Here is a 24,680-nt window from a genome sequence, read left to right as displayed (position 1 = left end):
TTTGTATATTCTAGATACAAACCCCTTGTCAGATATATGACTTCTAAATATTTTTTCCTATTCTGAAGATTGTCTTTCACGTTCTTAATAGTGTTCTTTGAAGCACAGAAATTTTCAGTTTTGGTGAATTTCAGTGTATGTATATTTTTCCTTTGTCACTTGTGCTTTTGGTGTCATATTTAAAACACCATTGCCTAATCCAATGTCATGAAGATTTATTCCCATGTTTTCTTTTGTCTGACAGCTATTTTGTGCTCGGTCAAGTTATTGAGCCCCTCTAAGTCTCATTTTTTTTTCATCTGTGAATTACAGCAATACCAAGGGCATGGTCCATGGTTGGGTTGCTTTGAGGATCCAGTGAGATAACCCATGTGAGGAAATCAGTGATCTAAGAAGTGGGACAGACTGAAAATATCAACTAATGTTGTTATTATTATTGCTGTTGGATTATTCATTCCTTGTTGAGACCAAGGGAAAATTTCCTGACAGCTGTGTCTGCAGGCCTGTACTAGACACAGAGGGAATGGATGGGACAGTCCCCAGATTCTGCCTTCAAGGAGATATGACCTTGTTAATTACACAGGTCACTAAGACTCGGGTCAGAAATTGTCGAGGTTCATTTGCCTGGGGAGCAGGGCCTTGGAGGATGCAAGGGATGTTGGTGGGCAGAGGAAGGAGGCTCAGGACCCATATTGCTCCTGGGCTCTGGGAGCCAACGGACCCTTCTAGAAAGTAGCAGGAGGTGAGGCTGGACAGATCAGGTGGGGCTTGGATGCTAGGCCATAAGCCTAGACTTGCTCAGGTCAGGGATATGATAAAAAGAGGACAAGGGTTGGACATGCTTCTGCCCCACCCGCCTTGTAGACCTGTAGGGGTGACAGGATTACAGCAAGAATGTGAAGGAGGAGTCTTACTCTGGGAGCAGAAAGGAATATGAATAACATGAGAACAAGGCCTCGTTTATCCAGCTCAGGAGAGCCCTTATGGTACAGCCTTATTCAGAAGTGTGTGTGCTCAGTCATGTCTGACTCTTTGAAACCCCGAGGACTGCAGTCCTCCAGGCTCCTCTGTCCATGGGATTTTCCAGGCAAGAATACTGGAGTGGATGGCCATTTCCTCCTCCAGGGGATCTTCCCGATCCAGGGATTGAACCCACATCTCTTGGATTTCCTTCATTGGCAGGTTCTTTACCACTGACCACCTGGGAAGCCCTTGCCTTATTCAGAGGGATTGGCTAAAAGGGTCTCAGGGACCCTTGTCACCATGTCTGGCCTCAGGCTCTAGCAGGTGCCTGGGGGACGCCTTCCAGGACTTTCCAGAACTTATTGAGAAAGCATAGGGTTCAATGAATACCTAATAGTGTTAAGTACCTGCTCACAGTGCACCAGCTAAGGCTTTGAGGGCTTTACATTTGGTGGCTCATTAAGTGTTGGGAGTCAAGCACGATTAGCCCCATTTTACAGATGAGAAAGCAGAGGCCCAAGGTCACAGAGGTGACACCTGGCAGAACCAAGTCTCAAGCCTAGGTCCACCTGACCCTAAAGCCATGTCTTCTCCATGAAGATGGAATCTACAGGCCCGCTCAGCCAAGGTCCTCTGTCCCCATAGTTCCCAGGTGTTGGACGTGCGGCTGGGCTTCAGCCTGTGCCAGGCAGAACTGGAGTTCCTGCAGAAACGGAGGGTGGTGGTGGCCCAGGCGCTGAAGGAGGTGCTGCAGCTGGAGGAAGACCTGCGGGCAGATGAGGTGGGTGAGCAGAGGTCCACTCCAAGTCAAACCTGTCCTTCCAAACTGTGCCTGCCAGCTGCGCCCTGCAGTCCCTCCCGTGCCCCAGGGTGGCACTGCCTTTCCCGTGGTCCTTAGTGCCAAGGTTCCAGGCTCCCAGCTGAGGGCTGTGCTTCGTCACTGTAGGATATGATTCAGTTGTGTATTCACAGGGGCAGGGAGGGTAGAGGAGAAGGAAAGGAAGGAGCCCAGCAGCTCCTCCCCTGAACTGACATCCTGAGACAATGAGTGATGTTCTAGCTACACGGGACCACATGGCCTCCTTTTCCAGCCGGGGAAAGCTTGAGAGCTCCCCTAGCTCACACATGCCACATACCGCCTCCGTAAGCCGTAGGCCCTTCATTCTTTAATTCTCTCTTCCCCCAAATGTGTGTGCATAGGCACACACACACAGAGAATGAACCACAGTCCGGGACTAAAGACAAGCAGCTTCCACGTGCAGGGCCAGCTTCTGTGCACAGGGCAGACGACAGAGCCTCTGTGCCCTCTGTCATCTCCCTGGTGTGGGCCTGAGGCCCGCACTCCCCTGAGCAGCAGTCGGCCCTCCAAGAGTCCCCCTTCTGAGGCTGAACACGGTGTGGACAGAGGCCTTGTCGCTTAGGAAGGCTGTGACGGGGCTTCGGCTGACAGTAGTTCTCACAGTCCCCACTCAGATGAAAACAAAGCGAGTCTTGGTAAAGACCCCACACCTCCCTCTCCCATCTGTAAGGAAACATACCAAGGGCATCTTAAAGCTATGTAAGCCCACAGGTGACAACCTTGCTCCTTCCCATGTCAAAAATCCATCTGTTCCTGCTCCAACACATACGGTTTATTCTGAGCACGTACCATGTGCCGAGCCTGGCCTTGGTGCTCTAACATCAGATCCCCTTATAGCAGATACTGATTTACAGCCATTAAAGAATCACACTGATTGGATTTTTGAATAAGTCACCCAGCCCTCTGGCCCCAGTTCGTCCTCTTAACTGAGGGCTAGATTCACAGTGCTAAGAGCTCCTATGTGACTTTCTGATTTACCAAGCCTAACACCAGCCATTGGGTAGAGAGTTAAGGTCCAGCTCTAAACCTACCAAGTGGCCTGACACTGTGTGAAAAGCAATTTTCAGGTTGCTCAATTCCCCCCGCCCCTGCTCTCTGTAGCCTGCTTTTCCTCCTCCACTGTTCTTTCTAAGCTCCTGTCACTCCAAGTCTTCTCCTGTCCAGCCTCACCTCATCAGCCTGCCTCCATGTGCCCCCAGGTCCCGCTGATAGCCATCATGGCCACTGGAGGTGGAACAAGATCTATGACCGCCATGTATGGCCACCTGCTGGCACTGCAGAAGCTGAACATCCTGAACTGTGCCAGCTATATCACCGGCCTGTCTGGGGCCACCTGGTAAGAGCGGGGACCAGTGTCTGGTGAAGCCCAGAGCAAGCAGCCAACAGGTTGGCCAGGAGGGGGTTTCTGGTGAAGCTCCTCCGCCCCAAGATAGAGTGACTCATGACAACTGTCATCACTCATAGCTGTGTGGCCTTGGGCATACAGCTTAACTTCTCCAAGTCTCATTTTCTATAGCTGTGAAGTGGGGATAGTAACAGCACTGACCTCGTGGGATTGTTGCAAGAAGCTCCCCCAGGACTGGGTACACAAAGGACATGTGTTGGCCATGACTTCCATTTACTACGGCAGGGGCCCAGGAGTGCGGTGGCCAACCATGAGTGAACCACTGCTGCCACGACCCCATCCTGCCGGGGAGAGGCAGCTGTCCTCTCTCAGGCTGACCGTGCCAAGTCTCCTGGGGTGGGGGGAGCTGGCCCCACTGCCCTGGCTGCCCACAGAGCAGCCCAGCCCGCCCCGTGTGCCCCCTCTGCCCTGTGGGCTGCCTTGGGCTCCCGGCTCCTCACTCTTGCCGGTGAGCGGGGAGTGTGAGCCCTCAGCTCTGCCGCAGGAGAGGCCAGTGTGAGGACAGCTTCTTCATGGATGCCTGTGGGGGGGCCCACAGAAATGTTTGAATTTCTTTTAAGATCAGGAAAAATGAACTTCTAGGTTGAAGAAAATGTTTTAATAAATAATATTACTATATTTGTCTTTACACAACAGTCATAAAAGATAATTTTTTTACTATTTTTTATGGTGGAAGGGGCCCACCGAAGTCATGAGGCAGCCCTGCTCTGGGATGACCCAGGCCTCGTGACTGCCCAGAGCCTCTCAGCCAGAGCTGAGTCCTATTCTGTGGGAACTAGTAAGCCCCAGAACCTTCCAGGCCCCAACCTGTGCCCCTCATCCTGGAGGACTCTGGGTAGCTTTCATTTGAGTGGACAGATGTGAGGAAAGCCAAGGGTTGCTGATACACCAGAGGCCCTGAGGCTTCAGCCCAGAGGGGACAGAGTATAGCTGACAATTACTGGCATTGCCTCCGCACTGAGTCCCGGGGAGACTGTTTCCCATGGACCCTCTCATTTCTTCCTAACAAGACTATGAGGAAGATGTTGTCATTATGCTCATTTTACAGCTGGAGAAAGGAAGGAATCGGCTCAAGTTCACTCAGCTAATGAGTGGCTGAGCTGGGATTTCAACCCAGGTTGAGTCCAGGGCCTACATTCCCAATCCTCACTGATAAACTGCTGCCCATGGGAAGTGGGCTAAGGAGACAGACCTGCTTGCATCGGGGTAGGGGGGTGTCTGCCTCCTCCTGGCCTATCTCTGGATCAGGCAGGATACCGGGAGGAACCCAGGCCGTGCTGGGGTTGGGGTAGGGTGTCTCCTGGCCTGGGAAAGCACTGGGAAGGATTTCTTAAAAATCAAAATCAATCCTTTGTAACATCTTTGAAAGCTTTTTTAAAGTATAAAAGTAACCGCATGAAACTAATGGAGAGCAGGGTGCTCTTTTGTTGAAGAACTCTCCTGCAAGGCAGAGGCCGTGGCTCAGACAGTTGGGCAGCTGTAGGCCAGTCCCTGTGGGGAGGGGGATCCCTGGGTGCTGTCCTGACCTGGACTGAAGACAGCTGTGTCCGGGCCAAGCAAAGGCAGACAGAGGCAAAGACCCAGGGCTGGGGATCTCCATCTTTGCTCTCCTCCTCCTCACTGCCCACATGGAAGTTAAGAAGAAAAAGGGGAAATGAATCTTTAGCTGGCGTCATAATTATAGAAATTAATGTGACAGAGTAGAAAGAGTCTAGAACGTGGAATCTGCCAAGCCTGGGGTCAGTTGTGCTAGTGGTAAAGAACTTGTCTGTCAATGCAGGAGATGTACGAGACGCGGGTTTGATCCTGGGTTGGGAAGATCCCCTGGAGGAGGGCTTGGCAACCCACTCCAGTATTCTTGCCTGGAGAATCCCATGGACAGAGGAGCCTGGTGGGCTACAGTTCATGAGGCCACAAAGAGTCAGACACGACTGAAGCGACTTAGCAAACACAAACCCAGGGCCAAATGTTGGCCCCACCACTGTATGGCCCATCACTTACTTCGGACCAGATACTGTCCTCACCAGTTTATATTAATTCATGTCATCTTCATAGTAATGCTGTGAGGTAGGTACAATTACCATCATTCTCCCCAGTCCACAGATGGGGAAACTGAGGTGAGGAGCAAGTAGGTGACTTGCCCAGATCACACAGCTGGTGAGTGGCAGAGTCTAGTTTTGAACTTGGGCAGACCTGGGCCCAGAATCCTCACTGTTAAACAATGTACTTCACCTGGCACATGACAGACAGTCAAGAAATAGCAGCAGTTGTGACGCTGAGTAAGACTGTTCTCCCCTTCACTGCCAGGCCTCATCCCCTTTCCTTCAGGCTCCTCTCCTGGCAGGAGAGCGTTTCCCATGACCTGCCCACCTTCTTTCCTGCCAGAGTCCAGGGCCCATCAGACCAGGCCTGGCTCAGCTCTATCAGCCACGCCTCTCTCTCCAGGACCATGGCCACCTTGTATCGTGACCCTGACTGGTCCTCCAAAAGCCTGGAGCGCGCCATCCTCGAGGCACGGAGGCACGTGGTCAAGGACAAGATGCCTGCCCTGTTTCCAGACCAGCTCCTCAAATTCCAGGAGGAGCTCCAGCAGCGCAGGCAGGAAGGCTACAAGGTCACCTTCACAGACTTCTGGGGCCTGCTGATTGAGGCCTGTCTGGGGGATGAGGTAGGTGCTCAGCTGCCCTTGGGGCCCAACCTGCCCGGGGCTGATGCCCAGCCTTCTGCCTTCATGAGGGCATCGGGGAGGTACGTCACAGCATGAGGGAGTTAGACCTGCGTGTGGGTGCATCCTTGGGCTGCAAGAAGCTTGAGGCCTCAGAACGCCTGATGGAGCCAGACGGTGGGATTGTCTTCCCACATCCTTTTAAATATGACTGAGGCCCTCCCCTGGGGGTGGCTTTGGTGCATCCCTGTAGAGAGGCAGCTTTTCCTCTGAGAACCTGTGAGAGAAAATGGGGAGGGAGCTGTCAGACTGTGATACAAGCCTGACACCAAGTGGAAGAGAGAGGGAAGAAAGGCTGGGTGGAAGCATCCTAGTCCACTGTGTGGTCCCTTGGAGAGTCCTCCAGCCAAGCTGGCTGTCAGAGGAGTCTGGCAACCCGCCCCCGACAGAGTGGGCCTGACTCAAGACCCCCCTGTCATGGCCTGGGCCCCTTCTCATGGCCACCACACAGAGGAGGAGCTCAGGGAGGTTCCTTCCGGCTTTGCTGTCCAATGATCTGAGCAATGTGTGCTCATGAAGAGAACCTACTTGGACTGGGCCCCAGTTGCTGTGAGACCCACGTCCGCCATGGGGGGGCAGTCGGATGCCCGTGGGATGCTGTGGACCCAGACATTGCAGTGAGCTCAGCTAACACCTAGACACCTGACGGCTTGGGACCCAGGGAGGAACCAACTGTGGCTGTTGCTTGACGCCAAAATAGGGCTTCCCACCTAATTTCTATCCAGGCCTAGGACTGTCTGCCCCATTCCCGAATGTGTCTGAAGAGTTCTGAATTCAAATAAGAACTTGCCAGAAGGAAGAGGGACAGCAAATTATTTTCTAGTAGACCCTCTCTTCCATAAAACACAGAAAATTTGAGCAACCAAGGATGGCCCAAATCTTATCTTCAACATTCATTCATTCCCTCATTCATTCATTCAACAAAATTAAGAACCTCCTGCATGCCAGGAACTATGCTAGGCAGTGGGGATTCAGACTGCGGCCCTCACAGCTTTCAGTGGATCCCTGGCCCTTTTTGATAACCCACCATCTACTCTGTCCCCATGATGGAAAAGGGCAGGCAGAGGCTAAGGGTGTTGGCTTTTGGTTTCCAGCAGGACAGGGTTTGAATTCTGGCTCTGCTCTGTGCTATTCCTTGAATGGGGATTTCGTCACTAAGTGGTAGCTAGTATTTCTAACAGTGGTTACTGTCCCATGTGATGAGCAGGAATGTGCCAAGGCCTTTGACATTAGAAGTCTGGGCATCATCCAGGGTTTGGTGTGGAAGGGAGCCAAGGTTTCCAGGAAAGCAAGTCTAGGGCTGCAGGAAGGAGGCTTCTGCTCTTCCACTCTGGCCAAGGCAGGGGCCTCTTTCCCTCAGGACCCCTCGATAGTGAGTGTGGGCTGGGCTCTTCCCTGGGTCTGCAGTGTCTTCTTCCAGGATGATCAGCTCCATGGTACCTGCATCTCTGGGCCCAGTTGTGATAGGCATCCTGCTGGTCTTTCAAAGGAGGCTTTCATCAGTCCTTCCAATCAACCCTGAATATTCACTGGAAGGACTGAGGCTGAAGCTGAAGTTCCAATACTTTGGCCACTTGATGCAAAGAGCTGACTCATTGGAAAAGACCCCGATGCTAGGAAAAATTGAAGGCAGGAGTAGAAAGGGGTGACAGAGGATGAGATGGTTGGATGCCTGACTCAATGGACATGAGTTTGAACAAACTCTGGGAGATAGTGAAGGACAGGGAAGCCTTGCATGCTGCAGTCCATGGGATCTGAATGATTTAACAACAGTTGTTTGACCCACACATGTGTGTACCATCCCATACAGGTTCCATGGTCTTCACACACTTGGACAGCCATGGATGTCAGCCACCAGGCAGTTGCTTGGTCTGGGGTTAGAGCCTGGCCTTGTCTACACAGGCTGATCCACCCTGGGGGGTGGCCTATGGTCTAGGAGGATCTGCAGGACACTCACTCTGATTAGACTGCACTGTGCTTTGGGGACTTAGAACTTGATTGCCATCTGGTGCCCAGTTTCCAAGCCTTTTGTTTTTAAAAAAGAAAAGTCTTTTTTCTTCTCAAACAAATTTGAGATCCCAGCATGCAAAGCAGATTTCTTATTTTTAATGGAGCTGGTCTAGTTTGAGTGAGGTGGAAAATGATGAGGATGACGGGGGGCAGTGGCGGCCTCCTCTACCCCTACGTTCTCATTCTGTGGTCCCTGAGACATGAGGAGAACCCTGGGACTCTGAGGGTCAGCCCTAAACTGCAGACCCAGTCCCACCGGGTCTGTGTGTCTGGGGTGGTGAACAGCCCAAGGAGAAGTGAGCATTTTCTGGGTGCATTTTCAGAGCAGGTTTGGCTGGTGTCAGCTGAGACCTCCACAGAAGCCTGGTGGGCTCAGGAGCCAGGAAATGGGCTGCCAGAGGTCCAGACTGTTCTCTATTTTGCACTGCTTCCAGGCAGCTTGTCTGCTTCTTCCCCTTAACCATTATTTTTCCCCACAGAGAAATGAATGCAAACTGTCAGATCAGCGTGCTGCTTTGTGCCAGGGCCAGAACCCCCTGCCCATCTACCTCACCATCAATGTCAAGGATGATGTAAGCAACCAGGATTTCAGAGGTAACACTGGTGACTAGCAATTTTATGAAGGGGTTCCTTCTCAGCAGGCAAAGGCACTCAGTACCCCCAGCACACACCTCTCCACCACACCTTTGCCAACCTCCACACCAAAATACTGCGCTGACAGCTGAAGAAGTCCACTCTACTCCCTGCTTCTGCTCAGATGCATGTAGGGGATGGGTTGCAGAGTCCTAGGGTTTCCCTGAGCAGAGCTTTGATGGGACAGAGGAAATAAAAGTCGTCAAGAGAAAGAATCCTAGATATTTCTTAAGCTGCCGGATGGAAGGACTCTAGAGACCTGCCCTGCTTCCGGGTCCGTTTTTGGTCCTGGTTTATCATTTTGAAGAGCAAATAAGCCTGTACAGGTTGCCAAACTGTCGCGTGGGCCCTCAGAAGCCAGCCACGGGCGCCCCCTTGTGTCCTGCAAGAGGACTGCGGCCTCCCGGTCCCAGGCTTGAGGCACGGTGGGCGAGGCCGTTTTGGCGGCGGGAGGCTGACATCTGCCTTTCTTCGTGTGCAGAGTGGTTCGAGTTCTCCCCCTACGAGGTGGGCATGCAGAAGTATGGAGCCTTCATCCCCACAGAGCTCTTCGGCTCCGAGTTCTTCATGGGGCGGCTGAGGAAGAGAATCCCAGAGTCGCGGATGTGCTACATGCTAGGTGACCCCTGGCTGGGGGAGGCCCCTGGGAACCCCACCCCATGCTGAACAGGCCGCGCCTTGATTAGAGGACTGACAAAGAAACACTCTCTGTTCCCCCCAGGATCTTGTTCCAGGTGCAGGCGCTAGCGTGGGTTTTTCCTTGGGCATGTGACCCTCCTGGCATCTGTCAGCATCCCTCATCCCAAGAGAGGCTCCTGACCTAACCTGAGGCTAGCCTCCCAGACTGCCCTGATCTGCCTGTGACCCTTTGGGCCCAGAAGGACCTAACAGGGTCTCCGGGGTCACTGGGGACCAAAGGGGACTCTCCCAATGTCAGTCTCCGTTGTCTCCCTGGTGTCTGTTCAGAACCAGACTGGGAGTGGCAGGCTGAGATGGAAGTTTCTGGAACTTCTGCCCCTTTCCTCCATCTCCAGCTCCAGGTAGCAACATGCCTATTTCCAGGGGTTGACTCTGCTCCTGGAATCTAAGAGGCCAGAGGGGACATTAGGGTGAAGACAGTCTCTAGGGAAGCCTGGCCCAGTTTCACTATGCTCCCAGGTCCTCCAGAAGGCTGGCCCATTGAGTGCAGGAGCCTGACTGTGACATCCACTCAGAGAGTCATCCCCTTCAGAGCCCTAACTATACCCATCAAAGGGAGACTGCAGAAAACAGACCCCTCTCTACAGCCTCAACAATCAGTTACACCCTTACTTAGGCTGGTCGTCTGCCTTCCTCTACCTTCTATCTACCCCAAATCCAGCCCTCTTGGAAAGTCCCACTTAAGCCCTGTTTCTTAAGGGAAGTCCGCCCTGAAGCCCACAGCCCTCAGCAGCCTCTCCTTTCTCTGAACACCTTTGCTATCTGGTATGTGGCTCAGAGGTCTGTAGGTAAGACACTGGGGCATGGACTCTGGCTTCTCATTTATTAGCTGCTCAAAGTTGGCCAATTTACCTAACCTTCCTGAGCTTCAGTTTTCTCATCTGTAAATTGAGCTTAAGAGTAAAACTAACCTTATCAGTTCAGTTCAGTTGTTCAGTCGTGGCTGACTCTTTGCAACCCCATGGACTGTAGCCCGCCAGGCTCCTCTGTCCATGGGGATTCTCCAGGCAAGAATGCTGGAGTGGGTTGCTATGCCCTCCTCCAGGGGATCTTTCCAACCCAGGGATCTAGTCCATACCTCCTGAGTTGGCAGGTGGATTCTTTACCCACTGGACCACCTGGGAAGCCCCAACTGCCCTCTCCCAGCTCCAAGAGGAGAGTGGAAAAGAGCTGAGTCATTTACGTCGAGCTGCTCCGCAAGGAGAGGGAAGTCAAAGCCTGTCCCGCTCCCTGAGCATCCTGACTTGGAGAGTCATCAAGGCCAGTGTTTGGGTGGGCCTGGAGGTTCCTGGACGGAGCTGCTCATGGTTGGTCCTGCCCCTAGGTTTGTGGAGTAGCATCTTCTCCCTGAACCTGCTTGACGCCTGGAACCTATCCCACACCTCGGAGGAGTTTTTCCACCAGTGGACAAGGGATAGAGTGCATGATATTGGTGGGTGACCTACTGGCCTCCTCTCTTGGTTGGGAGACATAGGGGTGGGGAAGTGGGTCACAAACTGAGGACCAGACCACCTGCCTCATGTTTCATCATCAGGCAGCTAGGGCTAGAGAGTCTTCCCTGCCTGGAGAGGCAGGTGACTCTAGATGGACACACTTGTGCCAGCTCTGGCCTGGCTGGGGTGGGGGGTAGGGGGATGCACCCTCCAGTAGGCTTGGCAGAGCTGCACGGCACCCGGGAAAGCTGAAGAGGGTGGGGATGTATGAATGCTGCTAAAGGCTGCCCTTCCGGACTCTGTCCTCTTGGAAACGCCTCCTCACCAATCACCCTGGCTCCCTCTCCGCTACCTTACTCCTGTTGCATGTCTCTCCCCTGGGTCCTCCTAGCTCTGATGCGAAAGCCTTGAGAACTAGGCAAGAGAGGTGTGCACTGCACTTACAGTGGACCTCTGGGTGCGGGGCACCCAGGCAGTGCTTCACCTGAGCAGCCTGGGGACCCCAGCCCTGTGACCTCCATCCCACCCCCCTCCACCTGCAGAAGACGAGCCACTCCTGCCTGAAATCCCCAAATGTGATGCCAACGTCCTGGACACCACAGTGGTGACACCAGCATCCTGGCTGTCCAACACTTTCCGCGACATCCTCACCCACAGGGCCTTTGTCTCCAAGTTCCACAATTTCCTGCTGGGGCTGCAGCTGCACACTGACTACCTCCAGAACAGCCAGTTCTCCATGTGGAAAGGTATCCCTACCTGCTGCCTCTGTTTGGAGGAAGGAGAAGTGGGTGTAGAGGCTGCCAGGGAGAAAGGATGAGAAAACACTTCTGCCCATGTTCATCTGGCCAAGTGGCAGGCTCTCCCCATGGTGTATTCTGAATTTGGTGAAGCTTTGAACAGTGGGTGGAGTAGTGGTCTATTTAATTAACTGAATCTATGCTATATCTCTATATAGCATCTGTATAAGAACCCCAGCAGGTAGAAATTGGCCCCATTTTACAGGTGGGGAGTGTGTGGGTTCTGACTTTCTACAGCTGTGTTCTGGGGGCCCATTTTATGTGGGTGTGGTCCCCAGAGTTGGGCAGGGATGGCCCAGTGAAAGATCCTCCTAACGGTGAGTGCAGAGCTGGATCTTAAATTGTGTTCTGGCAGCTTCCACTCCAGGCCCCCTCCCACCCTGCCAAGGCTCTAAGGTTGATGTTCCACTATCTTTGGTATTTTACTTGGCCATGGTCTGCATATGGCTGCTTGAGCCTGCAGCCATTTTTGTCCTATCTGGGGCAAGAAGGGCAGATGGCTCCTGGTCCACAGTCTGCACTCATTTATAGGATCCTCTTAAGCCCCTGCTCCCCACAAGCTCTGTGGCTGAGGCTTTGTGGGCTTTCTGTGCATATTCCATAAAAGACTTGCTAAACCCTTTCAGTTCAGTTCAGTTCAGTTCACTCAGTTATGTCCAGCTCTTTGCAACCCCATGGATTACAGCATGCCAGGCTTTCTTGTCCATCACCAACTCCCGGAGCCTGCTCAAACTCATGTCCATTTAATTGGTGATGCCATTCAACCATCTCATCCTCTGTTACCCCCTTCTCCTGCCTTTGGTCTTTCCCAGCATCAGGGTCTTTTCCAATGAGTCAGTTCTTCGCATCAGGTGGCCAAAGTATTGGAGCTTCAGCTTCAGCATCAGTCTTTCTGATGAGTATTCAGGGTTGATTTCCTTTAGGATTGACTGGTTTGATATCCTTGCAGTCCAAGGGCCTCTCAAGAGTTTTCTCCAACACCACAGTTCAAAAGCATCAATTCTTCGGCGCTCAGCTTTCTTTATGGTCCAACTCTCACATCCATACATGACTACTGGAAAAACCATAGCTTTTTTTTTTTTTTCCTAAAACCCCATAGATAAGGCTGTTCTTCCTCAGGCCACCCAGCAGGAGCACTGGGACTCACCGGGCACCCTGGTGGAGGGGAGGGTGGGAGGCCGGGCTGAAGTAGAGGAGCTCCGGGCAGGGCACCAGGTGCCTTTGACCACCGGCTGAGATCAGGAGGTCAGGAGTGAGGATAACTGGAAGCCTGACTTTCAGACACGGTGCTGGACGGCTTCCCAAACCAGCTGACAGGATCTGTGAAACACTTGTGCCTGTTGGACACCGCATTCTTTGTCAACTCCAGCTACGCGCCCCTCCTCAGGCCCGAGAGAAAAGCTGACCTCATCATCCACCTTAATTACTGTGCTGGCTCCCAGACAAAGGTGAGTGCAGCAGAGAAAGGCTCCCACCCCACTCCCCACAGGCTCCTACACTTAGCATCAGAGTTGCTCAAGCCACTATGCAGGGGGTTAGGTGGAGGTTATGATGCAGGCTAGACATCCAAACCTCAGGGGGCAGCCCACTGGCCCTCATGTGATGGGACCCAGGTTTACTAGATATCCCGAGCTAATTCCAATTTTATTCTTACATTAAAGCATTTCCCATATTTGGAAATTCTTCCAGCTATAAAAAGAAAAAAGAGTTTTAAAAAATACCTTAATAGAGCCCAGTCAATTCTAAAGTATTGTACCATCCGAGGAGTTTGTAATGTCCTAGTTTCAAAATGATCACACGATTCCTCCAACCCCAGAGTATGAGCCTCCATGTAATTACACCAAAGAGTTAGGACCAGAAACTTTTTAAAAATTTATTTCCTTTTGAAAATTTCTGGGTTTTCAAGGGAAAGACACTGGTTTTTGGTCTGTCTTAATGCAGTCCTATCCTGGGGCCAGGGAAAGGGGCATGAAGACAGACGACAAGGATGACACCCGTGATAATGACTGAAGTTTGTAAACAAAGCTTACTTGATCCTTGTGCCAGCTCTTGGAGGTAGATGGTAACTGCTATCCTTCCCATGTTATAGGAGAGGGAGGTGACACACAGAGAGGGCCAGTGGCTTGCTTAAGATCGTACAGCTGGTGAGCACAGAACAGGGAGTAGAATGAAAGGGGTACTCTGCCGTTCTTGTTACATCATGTTTATAAAGATGCCCTTTCTGAGTTCTCTCTGGCCCTGTGGCACTTTGTCAGTTTCAAATCCCATGCATGTCCTGCAGGAGCCTGGCCAGGCATGGCTGTCACCCTCTCCGGGGGCACCCACAGCTCCAGGTCTGGGTTTGAGTGAAGCATCATCAAAGGGCTTCTGCCCATTTTACCTGGGGCAGGAGCCTGTGGCTGGACACACCCCAACCTACTGCCTCAGGCTCTTCATCCTGACCCAGCTTTGTCCTAAAAATAGCACAGATAGGCAAAGCAGTGGGAGACCTGAGTTGTTAGCTGGGGAAATCAGGAAGCTGGAGCTAAGAACTCTGTGTTTCTGGTCCACCCTCACCCCTCCTGATACTCACACGAGGTCCTCCTGTGCTGTTCTAGCCCATGAAGCAAACCTGCGAGTACTGCGCCATGCAGAACATCCCCTTCCTCAAATACGAGCTGCAAAAGGAGGAGGATAACCTCAAGGAGTGCTACCTGCTGGAGAACGCCCAGGAGCCCGACACCCCCATCGTGACCTTTTTCCCACTCATCTGCGACACCTTCCAAAATTACAAGGCCCCAGGTAAGCTGCGGTGAGCTCAGGTCCCACCCGCCCCCGACCTTGGACACAAGCTCTTAGATGTGTGCGGTCTTCCAAGAGCACTAACAGATGGAGCTTGGCTTAGCTCCAGTCTGAGCCAACCTTGGCTTTGGCGAGAAAGGACAACCCCCCAGGCCCCAGGCCCCAGCGATGTCCAGTTCCGCTCTTTCAGTCATTCACAGCCTGGAATGTGCTAGCACCATGGCGATCCTGAGATACGCAAGCTGTCCCTGCCCTGGGGGACTGGGAGATGTGTGTGCATGTGCGTGTGCGAGTGTGCAACACGTGCCTGTATTCCTGCGAATGTGCCGGGGTGGGCCTCGCAGAGAGGGCCAGAAACAAGCCGTTACAAGTTCCCACATAACGGGTTACAGTGAGCCCTTCTGCTCCTCCAGGTGTGGAACGAAGCCCTGAGGAGCTGGAGCAGGGCCAGGTTGACATCTACGGTCCCAAAACTCCCTACGCCACCAAGGAGCTGACATACACTGAGGCCGCCTTCGACAAGCTGGTGAAGCTTTCCGAGTATAACATCCTGAATAACAAGGACAAGCTCCTTCAGGCCTTGCGACTGGCAGTAGAGAGGAAACGCCAGAAGAGCCCGTGTCCCCTCTAAAGTCCCAGGGCACCTCACCGATCCTGTGTCTGCTTCTAGCATCAGAGGTGTAGAACCCACCAGGGCTGACCAGCCACACAGCCAGCTCTGCTGTCTAGCCTGGCTGGCCTGGGCTTTCTATCAAAAGAATTAACATTAGAAAGGAGAGTTGAGAGAGACAGAGATAAAGGAACATAATAAAGGGATGTATGGGGGCCTTATATCCACTGGAATTTTTTAAAAGCTTCCCTGCAGGGAAGGGGTTCCAAAAGCCACAAGCACCCACATACGCCTAAAGAATGGATAATAATAGCATAGTCTAACCTCTGCACCACCAGGGAAGCCCCAATAATAGCATGACCTGACTTTATATAAGAGGCTGGTTCCCCAGTAATCTCGAGCTCACAGCAGGAACTCAAAACCCTCCCCTCACTACACCACTCTGCTTGGGGAATGCACCAGAGGACTTGAGAAGCATTCTGAGTTCTCTGGAAAAAAAATTTTTTTTTAAAAGTGAAGGCAATTGTATTCTTGTGATTTTCATAGACAATTGTATTTTGTGACTTATTTTTATGAAGCCTCGTATTAATGGGAAGTGTAACGCTTGAAGATCTAGATAGAGCACTAGAGACATTCTGGTCTGTTTGGCAACAAACACGAAAAACTGATGGGGTTTCAGCAGCCCCTCTGCAGCTACTCAGAGCCCCAGGACTGATGAGTCACCCTGTGATCTGGACTGGGCAGCCTTGCTGAGCAACCAGCTCCGGTGTTATGCCACGCAAAGTCGATGTCTGTAACTCAGGTCCACGGAACAAGGATCTGGGATACAGCTCAGCGAGGTCTGGGCAGGTGCCTCAAGCATCAGATGAGTGCAGCCGCCACTCGCTGACCAGCCTGCCCCTGAGCATGTCCCCTTCCTCTTACCACCTCCTGTCTGGTTCCCAGATGGGATCGTTTATTTCTGAGCTGCATTCCTCTTCTTTATTCTGTAAGCACCAGGGCCAGTGCGTTCCAGCTCTTGAAGAGACACTCTGAGATAACAACACTAGAAAGGATCAACCCAGAAAGGACCAGGTTAACCCTGAGGAAAACTCTCCTCCTTGGAGTTGGTTTCCAGATGAATCACTGGCAAAGCCCCGGGACACAGAAGCTCAAAAGTATCCAGGTCTCCAATCAGGCCAGGAACTTAACTGAAGAAATGTGTAACCTGAGCCACTGAGAAGCCGGGGCAATGGGAGATGTGACCAGAAAGGCGTGTGGCCCTCATGAAGCCCAGCACATCTGGAAGACACGGCCACTGTGCTCCCTAAGCAATCCTTTGGATGTTAGGAGATGCGTGGTGACAGGTGCCAAAAGTTTACCAAAATCGTCCTCTGATTGATATCCTTGCTACTCAAGGGGAACTGATTAGAAATGCAGAGTCTCAGCCCACACCCCAGCCATACTGACTCAGAATCTACATTTTAAGATTTTTCACCTCTTCTTCCCTGCCTCCAGGTGATACTTAGGCATATTGAAGTCTGCGAGGAGTGAATTTAGCTGTACTCTCCCATAAGCCAGAAAGCATGAGTCCATCACCTCCCCTGAGCCCTTGATAAACTGGACCTGGTCCCCTCCAGAAAATGCTGACTTAGGACCCCACCGTCTCCTCCATCAGAGCAGCCAGCTGCCTCTACTCTGCCATCTTTTCTTTCCATCTGCCAAGACAGATTCTCTTCAAATTATCAGAGTGAGCCAGAAGACCTGTGTTTATCAAAATCCTGTGTTTACTGTAAGGTGAAGGCAGCCCTGCCTTGGATTCATCAAAGTATGTAAAACAAGGTTTATAAAATCATTGTATTATTTGAACCTGGAATAAACTGGCCATGTGGGTGAATGCAGTCAACTCACTGGCTTTCATTTATGATGCTGCAATCTATGCATAACTCCTGCCCTCATCCCTTCCTGGGCTTCGCACATGTGCTGCCAGAGGCATGAGAAAGCCATGCCGGCCTTCCTGCCTTCCGGGGTCCCTCCTTTCTCGTGGTGGGGTGTCCCTCTGCTGTTATGAAGCCGTGTCAGTGGCCAGCAGAGAACCAGCCCTTGCTGATATGTGCTGTTTGAAGCTCAGATGGTTTTCATGAGGCACTGATGGAGAGGAAAGAAGGGTAGCCGGCATCAGCCGAGCACCTACCTGATACACCGCAGTCTGTGAACAGCTTCTGCTTCCAAAGTTAGATTTGGGTTCAGGGGAAAATGTGAAAACATAGTTTATGATTTTTTTTATGTTGTCAACAGATGTGAGAAGTTAAATACTTAGCTTCTAAAACGATGCTGGTGATGTCACGGAGCTGGAGATAAGTAAGGACCACACAAGGGATAAGGATAGTTCCGAGAGGGGTGAGGGCATAGGGTCCTGGGGAGGACAAGGAGGCTCCCTCCTCAGGCTCCCTGCTCTCCACCTATAACAATTTTTAAAAATTTTTATTTTATTTTTGGGTGCGCTGGGTCTTCATTGCTGTGCTCGGCTTTTCTCACTGTGGTGGCTTCTCTTGTTGTGGAGCACGGGCTCTAGTCACATGGTCTTAGTAGTCGCAACTCGATTTAATAGAAAAATTAAATAAAACTCCTCTCTCCCCCAGTCTTCCCAAGAGCAGCCATCACTCCACACTGCCATGCAGCCCAGGCGCCCTGCCCCACAGATGTTTTCTGCCCCTATGTCCCCATGAAAACACTTCTCCCCAAGGTCACCAATGTCGTCAGATAATTGCCAGATATACTGAGCCAAAAGGCACCGGCTCTTTACAGGCCTTATCTTACTCGATTGTTCTCCACATTTGGCCCTGCAGACCACTCCCTCCTTCCTGAAACCCTCCCTTCCCGAGACTTCCTTGCCAACAGCAGTTCAGTTCAGTTCCGCTTGCAAATATTTATTGCCTTCACAACAACGTGCCAGTCACTGCTGTAGGCACTGGGGGACAATAAAAAGGATGAACAATTGACCCTGCACTTCAAGGAGCTTCCTTCTGGTCCTACGCAGGAGGCCTACACGGAAACAGGGGCTTGCAGTGCGCAGAGGAAGTTCCATGTGAGCCGTGTACACAAGGGGCACACATCAGGGGCTGCCAACCCAGCCCTCGAGGAGAGGGGCCTAATGTGCTGGACACCTTCTGCCCTGGACTTGTTCCCATTTCAGACCCCTTTCCTGGCATCCCCTCCTTTCTCTCCTTTAAGTGCTGATATTACTTGAGGCTCTGTCCTCAGTTCTGCCCCCTTATCACTGTACCCTCCTTAAAGCAATCTCATCCACACCCAGAATTTCTACTACTGCGTCTATTTTGAAAACTCTCAAACCTTTATTTCTAGCCAAGGTAATGTCCTGAGTTCTTGATTCATGTATTCAAATTCTGTATCAGTTAGCATAGCTTTTGCTACATAACCGAAAAGATCTAAGGAGGCTTAAAGATCTAAAGATCTAAAAGATCTCTATTTCTAATCAGGGACCCAGGCTCCTTTCAGCTGTTGCTTCTGCCTTCCTCAAGTTTTCCTTCCATATGGTAGTTTCCAATATGGCTGTTGCACCTCTACCCACATTCTAGGCAGCAGAAAGGATAAAGGGGTCAGAGCATATATCATGTCGCATAATGTTTTCAGGTTTCATCCAGATTGTGGCTTGTGGCAGGATTTCTTTCCTTTTTTAAAGCTGAATAACATTTCATTGTATGTATATATACACATTTTGTTTAAATGTTTATCCATTCATCCATCAATCGACACTTAGGTTGCTTTAACCTCTTGACTATTGTGAGTGGAACTGCTATAAACGTGAATGTGCAAATATCTCCTAGAAACCCTACCTTCAATTCTTTTGGATATATACCCAGAAATAGGATTGGATACTATGGTAGTTCTATCTTTATTGGAAGAACTGCCATCCTGTGTTCCATAGCAATTGCATGGATTCACTTCTGTCATCTGCTTTTTTCCACTTAAAAATATATTCTGAGCATTTTCTCAAGTGTTTAATACTCTTCTCATATAACACGATTTTCAGAGACTACATAGGAATCCATCATCTGCTTAACTAGCCTTTTCATGGGAGAACAACTAGTCACAGCTTTTTACTGTTATAATGATATGCTGTTAGACATCCCTTAGATAAAGCTTTATATTCATTATTCCTTCAGGATAAAATTCCTGAGAAGTGTGAGCATTTCTAACAATTAGGAAAGGTACAATTGACATATCATAGACTGTGCATAATTAAAGTACACAATTTGATGAGTTTCGGCAGAGGTGTACAACTGTGAACCATCACAACAGTCAAGGTAATGAGTAAACCCTTCACCCCAACAAGCCTTCTCATGCCCTTTGTATCCTTCCCTCTGCTCCTCCCCTGCTGGGTCATGTGGTAGGTGCATGCTTCACTTTTTAAGAAACTGCCAAACTGTTTCCAAAGTGATTGTTACTAGCTTACATTCCACTGGCAGTGCGTGAGAGTTCTAGTTGCTCCACATCCTTCCCAACAACTGGTATGATTCAGACATTCTAATAGGTGTATAAGGGTACCTTGGTGTGTGTGTTTGTTTTTTAATTCCCCCCCTTTTTTTTTTGGCCATGTCATACAGATTGCGAGATCTTAGTTCTCCAACCAGGGATTGAACCCAGGCCATGGCAGTGAACGCTCAAGTCCTAACCACTGGACTGCCAGGGAACTCCCTGTTTTCTTAATATTGAGCTTTAAGAAGCCTTTATGTTTTGGATGCAAGTCCTTTATCAGATATCTGAAAATATAGTCTCCTAGTCTTGATTTCTTTTCATTTTGTTTACAGTATCTATCAAAGGTCAGGAGTTTGTAATTTTGATCATCTAATTTATCAGTTTTTTTCTTTTATGGAGCATGCTTTTAGTATCATCTAAGAAACCTTTCCCTACGCAAGTTCACAAAGCTTTTCTGCTTTGTTTCATTCTTTACATCTACATTTTTAATCATTTTGAGATCACTTTTACATATAGTGGAAGGTATAGATCAAAGTTCATCTTTTCACATATGGATGTACAACTAGCATTATTAGTTGAAAAGACTTTCCTTATCCATTGACTTGCATTTGCACTGTGTCAAAAGTCAATTAACCAGTATGTGTGGGTCTGTTTTTAGACTCTATTTGTTCTTTTGATATATTAGTCTATCTTTATACCAATATCATGCTGCCTTGATTTCTGTATCTTTACGATGAGTTTTGAAACTAGGTAGTGTAAGTCTTCTAACTTTGTTTCTTTTTCAAAGTTGTTCTGGCTAGCTTAGATTCTTTGTATTTACATGTGAATTTAGAATCAACTTGTCAATTAACAAAAATAAAAACATTCTAGGATTGCACTGAATAGGTTTATAAGTTTGAAGAAAATTGACATCTTAACAATATTGAGTCTTCTGATCCACAAGCATATATACATACCCACAAGTATATATTTCCATTTATTTAGACCTTCTTTATTTCTTCCAGAAATGCTCTGTAGCTATCAGTGTACAGACCTTATACATTTTAATCAGATTTACCCCTAAGTATTTGATATATTTAATGCATTGCAAATTATATTGATTTTTTACTGCACTGTCCAATTATTCATTGCTAGTGTATAAAAATAGAGGGTTTTGTCTTATACCTAGCAATCCTGCTAAACTCATTAGTTCTACCAGCTTTTTTGGTGAAGTAAGTGTGTGAAAGTCTCTGTTGTGTCCAACTGTTTGTGACCCCATGGACTATACAGTCCGTGGAATTCTCCAGGCCAGAACACTGGAGTAGGTATCCTTTCCCTTCTCCAGGGGATTTTCCCAACCCAGGAATTGAACCCAGGTCTCCTGCATTGCTGGTGGATTCTTTACTAGCTGAGTCACAAGGGAAGCCCCAGCTCTTTTGGTAGATTCCTTAGAATTTTCTACATAGATGGTTATATTTTCTGCAAATAAAGATGGTTTTACTTTTTTCTATCCAATCTAGATAGCTTTTCTTTTACTTGCCTTATTGTACTGACTAGAATCTTAGTAGGATGCTAAATGGGCTTCCCTGGTAGCTCAGCTGGTAAAGAATCTGCCTGCAATGCAGGAGACTTGGGTTCAGTCCCTGGGTTGGGAAGATCCCTTGGAGGAGAGGGCATGAGAATCCATTATAGTATTCTTGCCTGGAGAAGCCCCATGCACAGAGGAGCCTGGAGGGCTGCAGTCCATAGTGTTGCAGAGTCAGACAAGACAGAGCGATTAAACACAGGCACAGCACAGCATGTTAAATAGAAGTGGTAAAAGCATACATCTTTGCCATTTCTGATCTCAGAAGGAAAGTTCTCAGTCATTTCATCTTAAGTTTTACGTTGAGAAGCAGAAGTCTTGAATATGCATTTTCAAGATTTTTGGTAAGTATGGACTCCAGAAAAGAGCCAATTTATCCCATCTCCAGCAATGTATGAGAAGGTACCTCTCCCTACACCTGGCTAACATTAGACATCATCTTAGAAAAATAAAAGTCTGTAATTCTTAAATGTTACCTGTTCATTTTAAATTTTTGTATCTGATTATTAATGGAGATCAGCATCATTTAGTTTACTGGTCAACTATATTAGTTTTTCTAGTTGTCTATGTCCTTTGCTCATTGGTCTAATTGAGTATTTTCTTTCTTAATAATTTCATATAGATTTTTAAAGTTTTAATTCCTTAATTAAATACATATGATATAATATGTCTGTAATATTTTGCCCTATTTGTCTTTTGACCTTTACTTTGGCTTATGGGTTTTTTTTTTTAATGTGGACTGTTTCAAAAATCTTATTGACTTTGTTACAATATTCCTTCTCTTTTAAGTTTGTTTGGGGTTTTTTTGCCCCAAGGCATGTGGGATCCTAGCTCTCTGACCAGGGACGGAACTGCACTCCAGGCATTGGAAGGTGCAGTCTTAACCACTGGACCGCCAGGGAAGTCCCTGTTTGGTTTTTTATTTATATACTACATTTAATAGAATTTTTTAGAGTGGTTTTAGATTCACAGCAAAATGAAGTATAAAGTAAAGAGAGTTCCCATGTATCCTTTATCCCTGCAATACAGCCTTCCCACTATCGACATCCCACACAACCAACATCCTGCACCAGAGTGGTACATATGTTACCATTGATGAACCTAACCTATACCGACACATCACTGTCACCCCAAATCCATAGTTTACATTAGGATTCACTCTTGGTGTTATAGATTCTATGGGTTTGGACAAATGTGTAATGATATATATCCACAATTACATCATCATACAGAATAGTTCCACTGCCCTACAAACCTTCTAACCTCTTCCTACTCATCCTCCCCTCCTCTCTAACCCCTGGAAACCACTGATATTTTTATAGTCTCCATAGTTTTGCCTTTTTCCAGAATGTCATACTGTTTCAATGATACAGTATGTAGCCTTTTTACACTGGCTTCTTTCACTTAGTAATATAGATTTAAGCTTCCTTTACATCTTTTCTTGGCTTGGTAGCTCATTTATTTTTAGCTGAATAATATTTTATTGTCTAACTGTACCACAGTTTATTTATCCATTCACCTAGATAAGGATATCTTAGTTGCTTCCAAGTTTGGGCAACTATGAATAAACCAACTGTAAATATTTACATGCAGTTCTTATATGGACATAAGTTTTCAACTCATTTGGGTAAATACCAAGGAGAGAAAATTCTGAATTATATGGCAAGAGTATGTTTTTAAGTGGTTTTTATTTATTTAAAAAAAACCCACATTGAAGCCTTTAGTTTTTTGCTGACAAAGCTATCAACCTTTTTTCATAATTTCTATCTTTGGTTTTGATTAGAAAGGCTTTTCCCTTCCAAAATTTTACAAATCTTCAGTAACTTCTAAAGTAGTAGTAGTTCTAGTAGATCTATGGTTTTTTTTTATTTTTACATTTCAAGCTTTGTTTTATTTTGATGAGGCAGATATCTAACTAGATTTTTTTTCTTGGATTTCTCATCACTTTCTTAGTCACATATAGCTCCCTCTAAATATTTTATCCACAATTCCAAAAAAGTTCCCATTTTACAAACAAGAAAACTGAGGCAAAGAGACAACTCATTGCATTTAAGATCACATAAGTGTGTTAGTCACTCAGTCGTGTCTGACTCTTTGCAATCTCATGAACTGTAGCTCACCAGGCTCCTCTGCCCATGGGATTCTCCAGGCAAGAATACTAAAATGGGTTGCCATTTCCTTCTCCAGGGGATCGTCCCGAACCAGGGATTGAACCTGGGTCTCCGGCATGGCAGGCAAATTCTTTACCATCGTAGGGAAGCCCCTACAATCATATAGCCATTAATTTATACAGTCAGAATTCAAACCTAGGTCTTTTTATGCCAAATCCTGTTCTTTCCACCACAGCCCTGGTACTCAAATAATGATCCATGAACAAGCACCATTGGGCAACACCTACCTGGGAGCTTGTTAGAAACACAGTCTTAGGTAACATCCCATATCCACTGAATCAGAATCTGCATTAATATCAAATGTGAGAAGTCTGTTGTGATACTATTTCCCCCAGATTAGAATACATCAGCATCAGCTGGGAATAGTTGTTGAGCTTCATCCTTCTCCAATATTTTAACTCAGGAGGACAGGGGTGATGACCAGACATCTGCATTTTAACAACCATCTCAAGTTTTCTTATGCAGGTACCCCCTTCCCCACCACCACCAGCACCACACTTGAGAAATGCACTGAAACAATGGAGACATTCTAAAACTGTAACGTAGGACACCACAAGTGATGGCTGATTATTTCTCCCTATCTCAGTTTAGATGTATCCTTCAGTTCAGTTCAGTTCATTTCAGTCCTTCAGTCGTTACCGACTCTTTGCAACCCTATGGGCTGCAGCACACCAGGCTTCCCTGTCCATCCAGCTCCCCGACCTTGCTCAAACTCATGTCCACTGAGTCGGTGATGCCATCCAACCATCTCATCCTGTCCTCCCCTTCTCCTCCTCCCTTCAATCTTTCCCAGCATCAGGCTGTTTTCCAGTGAGGCAGTTCTTCACATCAGGTGGCCAAAGCATTGGAGCTTCAGCATCAGTCCTTCCAATGAATACTCAGGACTGATTTCCTTTGGGATTAACTGGTTTGATCTCCTTGCAGTCCAAGGGACACTAGTCTTCTCCACCGATGTATCCTTATGACCTGAAAAAGAGACTGCTACAGGCTAACAGTAACTCTTTTTATGGCAATATGTGGCAATGAGGTTGTAATAATAAGGATAACTAAACCTTCAAATTTACAGAAAATCACATAAAGAAAACTAAGGGCAAAAGCCTTCGCTCGATCCAGAAGTTTGTGGAGGCAGCATGGAGAAACATTTACCCAAGTAGATTGAAATCTACTATCCCAACTTCAAATTTGGTCAGTTACGTCCTTGAGTCAGGGTTTCCTCACAGGTAAAGTCAGAGTAATAATAAGCTGCCAGTAGGTAGAAAGAACCCACCTGTTAACTTTTTAAACTTTTGTCCCCAGCGTCGTAGGGCTGGGATGAAAAAACGTCCCAGGAAACTAAGCAGCCTCCAGAGGCGCGCGGGCGCGCGTGTGTGTTTCTTTGCCAGCTTGTGTGAGTGTGTGTGTTTCTTTGCCAGCTCAGATTTGCCCGGAAATCTACGCCACCTGGCTAGAGGTGGGGCGCGGGCAACCAACCACACCCAGCCCCTCGGTTTGCCGGTCTGCGCTGGCAAGTTAGAGAAACACCCTCTTCCTCGCCCAGTCCTCCAGAAAGAC

General features: G+C 48.5%; 1 protein-coding gene and 1 long non-coding RNA gene across 3 annotated transcripts in view; one reads left to right on the top strand and one right to left on the bottom strand.

The window, feature by feature from the left end:
• PLA2G4E (phospholipase A2 group IVE) overlaps nucleotides 1-16,818 on the top strand; it is a 78,922-nt gene extending 62,104 nt beyond the window's left edge. For both annotated transcript variants that reach the window (XM_060419111.1, XM_012181261.4), the window contains exons 11-20: nucleotides 1,609-1,744; nucleotides 3,022-3,158; nucleotides 5,673-5,895; nucleotides 8,442-8,556; nucleotides 9,077-9,214; nucleotides 10,619-10,726; nucleotides 11,270-11,473; nucleotides 12,806-12,972; nucleotides 14,122-14,305; nucleotides 14,719-16,818. In XM_060419111.1, the coding sequence (XP_060275094.1) occupies nucleotides 1,609-1,744; nucleotides 3,022-3,158; nucleotides 5,673-5,895; nucleotides 8,442-8,556; nucleotides 9,077-9,214; nucleotides 10,619-10,726; nucleotides 11,270-11,473; nucleotides 12,806-12,972; nucleotides 14,122-14,305; nucleotides 14,719-14,936 (1,630 nt within the window). In that variant the 3' untranslated portion in view covers nucleotides 14,937-16,818. The remainder of the gene's footprint in view (nucleotides 1-1,608; nucleotides 1,745-3,021; nucleotides 3,159-5,672; nucleotides 5,896-8,441; nucleotides 8,557-9,076; nucleotides 9,215-10,618; nucleotides 10,727-11,269; nucleotides 11,474-12,805; nucleotides 12,973-14,121; nucleotides 14,306-14,718) is intronic.
• Nucleotides 16,819-20,258: 3,440 nt separating this feature from the next.
• On the bottom strand, nucleotides 20,259-24,629 carry LOC121820063 (uncharacterized). The gene is made up of 2 exons (XR_006060521.2): nucleotides 24,397-24,629; nucleotides 20,259-24,095 (listed from the first exon to the last, which is right to left on the bottom strand). It is a non-coding gene; the product is annotated as an uncharacterized LOC121820063 (long non-coding RNA).
• Between the last annotated feature and the right edge of the window lie 51 nt (nucleotides 24,630-24,680).

Source organism: Ovis aries, chromosome 7, assembly GCF_016772045.2.
Source record: "Ovis aries strain OAR_USU_Benz2616 breed Rambouillet chromosome 7, ARS-UI_Ramb_v3.0, whole genome shotgun sequence".
Lineage (NCBI taxonomy): Eukaryota > Metazoa > Chordata > Mammalia > Artiodactyla > Bovidae > Ovis > Ovis aries.
Note: the sequence above shows the minus strand (reverse complement) of the source record. Positions and strands in the feature narration are given on the sequence as shown.